The sequence below is a fragment of the Elgaria multicarinata genome, chromosome 2 (assembly GCF_023053635.1).
Source record: "Elgaria multicarinata webbii isolate HBS135686 ecotype San Diego chromosome 2, rElgMul1.1.pri, whole genome shotgun sequence".
NCBI classification, from domain to species: Eukaryota; Metazoa; Chordata; class Lepidosauria; order Squamata; family Anguidae; genus Elgaria; species Elgaria multicarinata.
This window is the reverse complement of record NC_086172.1, coordinates 102,174,458-102,182,597: the sequence shown is the minus strand read 5'-3', so window position 1 is coordinate 102,182,597 and position 8,140 is coordinate 102,174,458. Positions and strand designations below refer to the sequence as shown.

Sequence of the window (8,140 nt, the reverse complement as noted above, 5' to 3'; positions counted from 1 at the left end):
AGGTGCACTGTCTTCAGTGTAAAAAAGTATGAGAACAGTACATGTTACAGCCAACCCAGACTGCAGGGCTCCAATGCATATCAAGATATGTATTCAATGAACTCCATATGCCTATAAGAAAAGCAGAGCACCCACAGTTCTGAGGAATGGAAGCAAGATACTTGGAATAGTCAAAAATGAAGATTCACAGAAAGAGTATAAAACTGTCCCCCTTGGGTAGTACAAAGAGTACCCAAATTGACTCAATAGTTGTACAGGACTCCAGCAGTATTTGGAAACTTCAATGGTCGCAATAAGCACATTGTATACATGAACAGACTTTCACACAAACAAATCATTATGTATGAGCATTGCCATTAGCTTGCACTTGCAAATTTCAAGTAAAAAATAAAAAGTACAAAACCTTCTGAAGGAAAGAACAAATATACATAACTAGAGTCTATAGTAATATTTATAGTATAACATATTCAACTTGTAATGATATAATAATGTTACAAATTGAAACCATTTGAGGTTTCTGAATAGGAAGATTCAAAAGTCCAAGCAGAGGCCCAAACTGAACAGAATCCTACAGTTTAGTTAACTTGTCTCAACTGCATTGTGAAAGCATCTGAGGATTTCCTTAAGAGTCGAGAGATGATGTTTGAAACATTTGCAGTAGTTCATAGGGTCCCATCTGGTTTATACAGATAGTATGAAACATCTAAAGGGTAAGTTGAAGTTTAGTCATGTTCCTGTTGTGCATGTTATGATGACGGACCAATTCATCAGACCGGGCAAATTTTTTTTGACAGCTGGGCCACCGACAACTGAACGGCTTTTCACCTGTCAACAAAACACATAATTATTAAACTAGCATAGACTGGAACCTTATCATCTAGTTCCTTCCCTGGAGACCCTTAGCAAATATGTAAAGCAGCCTTCCCCAACTTGGCGCCCTCTAGAAGAGTTGAGTATAGTAACATAATCCCTATCCAGTATAGAACTGCTGGCTGAGGATAATGGCAGTTGTAGTCCAGGACATCAGTTTGATGAAAACTGATGTAGCCCTAGCTAAAGCATGTATCTAAGCTTTGAATATATGGTGCTTTATTAAAGTCATGGGAGCCAATAATTTCATTAAGAGGTGGATGGCGCTTTTAGCTTCTATTACTTTCTATTTTAAAAACTATGCTTGCACCATATTATACTTACTCTGAAAAGTTCAGAATGATTCCAGTGCATCTCCCACCCTGGTGGTGTTCAGGGGCAGACCAAGTTAGCTTCAGCAGATCATCCTTTGGGTCATAGTAGCTTCTTTTATTGCTTTTAAGCTTCAGGAAAGGGCATCATCCTCTTATTTTTATTTATTTTATTTTATTTATTTCATTTCTATGCTGCCCAATAGCTGAAGCTCTCTGGGCGGTTCACAAAAATTAAAACCATGAAGAGCCTGTAGCTTGATTGTTTCTGTACATACATATACACACACACACAAAGGATTATGTGCAGCAGAAACACTACTTAAACTGCTAAGGATTTTTATAGATGATCCATTGATGAAGACAACAGATGTTCTTATATTCCTATCAAAATATGATCCTACAATCTCCAACTTCAGTGGTCACTATTTTTTTGATATTTAAAGTTCAGGTGAAGCCACATGAAGACTCACACTATCCTGACTTTTAAATCTTTTTTTCTTTTAAAACAAGAAACTCAAACTTGGCTACCTTTCCATCTATCTAGTACATTTGACAAAATATTGCACTGCAGAGCCTAAACTAGGGCTGGTACATATCTAAGAAAAAGTTCTGTTATTTCAGTCACCTAGAAAGGCTGTGAACATTTGTGCAATATTTCTATGCGCTCTTGCTTAAGCTTTACTCTTCCACCAGGTGGTGACGGTGATAACTTTCTCTATCTCTTTCCTTCACTCTAAGCAATATTTTCTGATGTCATCACTAAAAGAAATGGATGCCATTTATACGTTCACTATTTCCTGGGGAGGGGGTCTAAGAATTTACATCACAGCAAAATTAGTTTAGGTAAAGTAAATTTAAAAATATAAATGGGAAAAAAGTATACGCACTTGTTTTACCTGTATGAGTCCTGGTGTGGGTCTTCAGGTGATCAGATCTGGAGAACTTTCTCTGACAGGTTTTACACTGGAAGGGTTTCACACCTAAATAGATAAAATAAGTCTATTCCCATATTCGAATACCTTTTCAGAGAAGTGAGGGACATTGGTTAATTCTGAGTGTCTAAACTACGGTCTTTTTTGTTGTTCCAAACTACACTCCTACACATCCCAATGGTCATTAATCAGGCTTCCCAGCTATCTAACCTTTTACAACCCTCTTTTCCTCTTTAACTCCAGTTAGAACTTTCACAGTGCTTTTGTTCCTGGCAAAGTAAGCAACTATTAACTCTCCATTAGATTCAAAACTTGAAAAGTTGCAAATGAGATGCAATCCTGTGGAGCTGATTGTTGTTTTTACAATGTAGTATCTCAGGCATTGTTAACATTTAAATTTGAAAAATACTTCAGCTCAGTGTCCTAACATTTTCTGTTTTAAAAGTTTATAAATCATGTGATTCTTAAGGAACCATTTCACCTAGGATATTTACTCTCAATACTTAGCACAAGTCTTTAACAATCAGTTGTACCCATAAAACTGAGCACAGTATTCCACATACTTTATTAATAAGACCTAAAATTTAATGTTGTCAACAGAAGGTTTAATGAATGCAAAAATGCTTTGTATTAAGCTACTAGTTTAGCTGTTTTAACTCCAAGGTGTTGTGTTGTATTGTGGAGAGGCCCACACAGCATAATTGTTAGCAAAGGTTTTCTCATCCTTTCTTAAAAGAAAAATAAAATAAACATATACATGGTTAGGATTATTTTCCAACTTTGGGTAGCATGCAACATTGTTCCAACACTAGCATTAATGTTGTTGCACTAACACAAACCAATGCTTGCGCAACTTAACTAATTCAACAGGGGAAAGAGGTGATTTGCTGCCGAAACTTGGTGACGCAGCAGTAAAAGAAAGAAAACTTTTCTTCAAAACTGGTTGGATACCACTCTAAGGCTACAATCCTATGCCCACTTACCTGAGAGTAAGCCCCATTTAATCCAATGGTTCTTATGTTTGGGTAGACATGTATAGAATTACACTGTTAGTCACATTCTTTACTTCTCCAGTTTTGGCTACATAGAGAGTTCCATTTCAGCAAAACATTAAAATCTTTGTAATATTTTACATTAAAAAAAATACAGAAGAGATTTGCTGCACTAAGATGTAGACCTCTATATCATAAAGGAAGTGTAATCTAACCATATCTCTACCCCATCTGTATTTCTTTTTCCCATCAACAAATGACTGTAATTGCCATGCAAATAGGGGAGTGTGGCATTTGTTATTAATGAGGGGTGGATAATGTATGGATATCACAGTTATATAGTTCATCATGTTTGTATTAATAATATATTATAAATTATGGATTTAAAGTAAATTTGCAAATATGTGTCATGACCCTCCAACTAATAATTTGTTTCCATTTAGTGAAGTTTAATTGCTGAACAATTTTACCATTCTTTTTTGTATAAGCATATTACCACCCCAGCTACACTGTTTGGTAACTCTTTTCTAAACTATTAGTATTATAATCAATAGTGAAGTATTTTTTCCAGGGACATTATTTATGGATGATGGGAAGAGCAGCCCATCCCTATTGGTTTCAGAACATAAGATTATTCATCAGCATCACATGTACCAATGGACAACGTACTTGTCCATGCACTGGCTACAGACATAAACAATTACATTGTCATGCATTTACATTGTCAAAGGCACAATTCTGTTTGCTTGTCCCCATATTAGGGATGACTGACCAGTGCTAAAAATACTATAACTTTATGAGGCATAAAAATGACCACAATATAAGTTTGGTACTGCTTTTTTGCAGTTTAATTTTGAATATACTGAAACACTTGATGGCATATGCACACAGAATCCTGAATGGCTAGCAAAAAGAAAAAAGAAAGAATTCCATCATACACACTCCAAGTAAGAGAAATTGCAAAAGGCTACACATTTCAAAAGCCAAGATATACGACAAACCTGTATGTCGTCTTTGGTGTCGTTTGAGTTGATCTGAACGAGAGAATCTTCGTTCACAGTCCTTAAAGTCACACTGGTATGGTTTTTCACCTTAGGGAGGTGAAAAGAGTAAATAAAGTTGGAAGGCATTAAAAAAAATCCCATATTAAAATGCTAGAACAATTCTCACTCACATAAAAAGAAGTACATTCTATGGAGGGAAATACATCTAGGGGAAAGTCAACATAACTTGTGCTTCAATAATAAATAAAAATAAGGTAAGGAGACTTTATAAAAGCCATTTTCTCAAGAAAATCTCAAAATAGGCGTACATATCACATATGAAGCATAGCAAAATCATTGATTTTGTTACCAGTGCACAGGTAGGGCATCAGTTACCCAATCTTCGCATTTATAACAAAATAACCCTCATACTACAGTTCAGACATCTCACTGTTTTTGCTTAAATTGAATATCCATTCTTAAAGGAACATACTCATGTAAATTGTACTTCTTTTTAAATAGCAGGTTGAAAGGGCTATGTTTAACTAACTTGTTAGTGGTGTAATCAAAATACTCAAAATATTTAATAACCAGTGCAAAATGTCCCTGGAAGATACAAGCATGAATGTTTTTATTTTTATGAATCTTATAAAAAAAAATGTGTATTTTATAGAAGATGCCTAGAGTGCCTAGAATGCCATTTTTGGTAGACAGTGGGGTAAAAATAAAATAGATTAATAATAATAATAATCTGCAAAAGAAATTAGTTAATAATATATGTGTTATAATTTGATTGCAGTACCTTAAAGAAGTTAATTTAAATGTTTAAGATTTTTTCCTCCTCCTCTGAGTTTAGAGAAAGCAAGTACCACACTTCTGAAATGAGTCTTGTGCCTTATGGTGAGGGAGCTCTGTCTCATAGTATTTAGACATCTATGACAGAAATTGGCCGAATTCTTATAAAAAATATGTTATCTTGTTAATATGGCATAAAGCAACAACTCTTATATATTGATTTGTGTTTTCCAAAAAGCAGGTGATGCCAGCAATATTAACAGCTCTTCTACATATGCATTGTGTGCATTAAGATCAAAACCTAAAAGTAACTATTGAATATCTGTCAGAGAATCTTTATAACTTCCTGTGCAGTCACCCAAAGGAGTTTACTGGCTCTTAAACCCCCAAATGGGTTATTTCCATGTCTCTTCAATTTAATTTATTTATCCAGAAAGTTATATTTGTCACATGTGTTTAAGATGGTTCCTTTCAAATCTGACCACAAGGTCTCCCACAGGAATAATTGTGCCTTGAAACCAATTCTGAAAAAGGCTTATGCCTTGGCAGATTTAAAAGGAACAGTGTTGGTGGAACAGAATGCACTGAGTTGATGATAGCCTCCAAACTGCAATGCAAAATACAGTGCTAAAACATGTGGATTTGAACAGAACAGTGTGATATGTTTCACAGTGCTTTTATATTGCAAACAAAGGTCCTTTGTTGTTGTTAGACTTGCTGGAATTTTATGTCTTTCTCAAGTCAAGGTACAGGTGCTAGCTACTAGACTCATGCTACCGTCACTCGCATACATCGGCGTATGTTAAAACAGAACATCATTCACCCACTTCAGAATGTTAATGTCTTCACCCATCTCTGCATTTCTGATTTAAAAACTTAGTTACCGGGGAGAGGAAAAAATCTGATCAGATCCGGATTAAGATTGAAATTTAAATAACATGTGAAAATATTTTTGGAATCAAGACTGTCCCCATGATCACATACCTAAATACACAGCTTGCCTTGTCATGCAAACCCAGCAAGATTCCCATCGTTAACAAGCCACCCTAGAACCCTAAAATAACCTATAAGTTCTGGGTGGCTTGTTAACCACAGCAACAAAACACCCCTCACAGGTTCGCACTACATGCCAAGCCACACAGGAGAGGGTAATTATGCAAATCCCTCTGGCACATGACCATGATGTGCAGCAATGACTTACCACCATGACTTACTTCCCTCTCTATGTTCATGTGAATCTGGTTGTTCATACATTAGGTCTGTTCACATATTAAGTATGCACACCTCAGATGTTTTAAGTGTACACTCAAACACGCAAACCATACTTACCAGGGACAGAATGCTTATTTATTTACTTATTTATTATTAAGACATTTGTATCCTGCCATATATCACAAGGATCTCAGGGCGGCTTAGTAACAAACCTTGAGTAATGTGTGAATGCCTTTCAACATGTAAATGTTAAAGTTTCTGTATGTTCTACTTGAGCTATTACTACTAGCCTTTAATATATATAGAATAGTACCTGACAGAGGACTGTCTAGCTGCATCTTGAATGTCTCTAGTGTGGTAGAGCCCACAACCTCCCTAGGTAATTGGTTCCATTGTCATACTGCTCTAACAGTCAGGATGTTTTTTTCCCCTGATGTTCAGCCAGAATCTGGCTTCCTGTAACTTGAGCCCATTATTCCTTGTCCTGCACTCTGGGAAGATCCAGAAGAGATCCTGGCCCTCCTTTACAAGTATTTGTAGAGTGCTATCATGTCTCCCCTCAATCTTCTCTTCTCCAGGCTAAACATGCCCAGTTCTTTCAGTCTTTACTCATAGGGCTTTGGTTTCCAGACCCCTGATCATCCTTGTTGCCCTCCTCTGAACCTCCTTCAGCTTTAATGCATCCTTGGTGCAAACAATGTGCTAGGCTTGAGTCATTTTGCTGAATGATGCCAGAGGGCACCATGCTTTGTTTCTGGTCATGATCAAGTATGTTTCTATGTGGATGTTCATGTGTGAATTATGTGAGTCTGCAGATGCATTTGCATAAATGTGCAGATATGGATGCATATGTGCATGAAACTCCCAACCCACCACCCAGCACCATATGTGATCCTCAGTGCAGAAAAAGTTGCCCAACACTAGAATCTAGGGCCTGCAGTCAAATGTGTCCCAGGATAAGAGTTATGAACATAGGAAGCTGCCTCATACTGAGTCAGATCATTTGTTCATTTAACTCAGTGGCTGTTTGGAGTTTCAGACAGGAGTTTTGCCTAGCCCTGCCTGGAGAAGCCTTAAGCATGCAAAGCACTCTACCACTGTGCTATGGCTTCTCTCCATAGATTACCTATTTATGCATTTTAATGGGCATCAGGACTGGTTCAGACACATACTTGTCATTGAGATGCCAGAAACCAACCAAATTTGGAGCACTATCCAACACTTTTAGGCTCATAAAAACAATCACTAAGCAGCACACAGAGGGTTGAATGAGCAGCAAAGTCACATCTGACCCACTGAGGTCTGCACACATGAAGATGGATCACTGTAAGCCCATACAGGAGACTAATTCCACTGTGCATTCATGCATAGGAGCCATCTTATAGCTTGGTAGTATCTTGCCACCTAACTCCAAAAGGGTGAAGACAGAAATCAAACTCTTACTACTGAAAATGCAAGAAATGAACTTTTGTGGAAAGACCTTCAATGCTGAAAGTATGAAGTGTATCAAGACATGCCAGCTATGAAACTTATACAGGAAGAAAGAATTGTTGTATTTAATTGTTTTGTAGTTATGATGTAGAAAACCCCATTTTGGATACTTTTTTTTCTTATACCAGCTGTCCATAAATTTAACTAGTCTCAAGATTAACCTCAGTGCGTACATTCCAGGAAACAACAGATGTGTCCCCAGGGAGCTGCCTGTCTCCCATTCATTTTCTCTTCAAACCTAAACCACTTCATACTAGCCTGTTGAGACCACAGACTGATTAAGTGCCCAGCTAGGTAGAGTTTCAGGGGGCAGCTCCATCTTGACTACCAGTGATCTTCTTTCCTGCCCCCATTGCTTTTAGTAAGTATCAAAACACCTGAAAAGTTCAGCTTCATAGCTAATCGCTACATTGCCTGGTCCCAAATGTAAAGTGACATTAAGGGTAGTATCCTATGTTATTCCTATGTAGAGGAGACCCACTGAAATAAATAAGACTTAAGTTAATCATGACTACTCTATGTAGGAATAACATTAGATTAGATACTACCCT

The 8,140-nt window shown here is 37.0% G+C and overlaps 1 protein-coding gene across 4 annotated transcripts in view; it reads right to left on the bottom strand.

The window, feature by feature from the left end:
* Positions 1-703: 703 nt before the first annotated feature.
* The window catches only part of WT1 (WT1 transcription factor), a 51,110-nt gene continuing 43,673 nt past the window's right edge, over positions 704-8,140 (bottom strand). For 3 of the 4 annotated variants that reach the window (XM_063118777.1, XM_063118779.1, XM_063118780.1), the window contains 3 exons: positions 4,110-4,199; positions 2,072-2,164; positions 704-825 (listed from right to left, as the gene is read on the bottom strand). In XM_063118777.1, the coding sequence (XP_062974847.1) occupies positions 704-825; positions 2,072-2,164; positions 4,110-4,199 (305 nt within the window). The remainder of the gene's footprint in view (positions 826-2,071; positions 2,165-4,109; positions 4,200-8,140) is intronic. The other variant, XM_063118778.1, reaches the window with a different exon arrangement.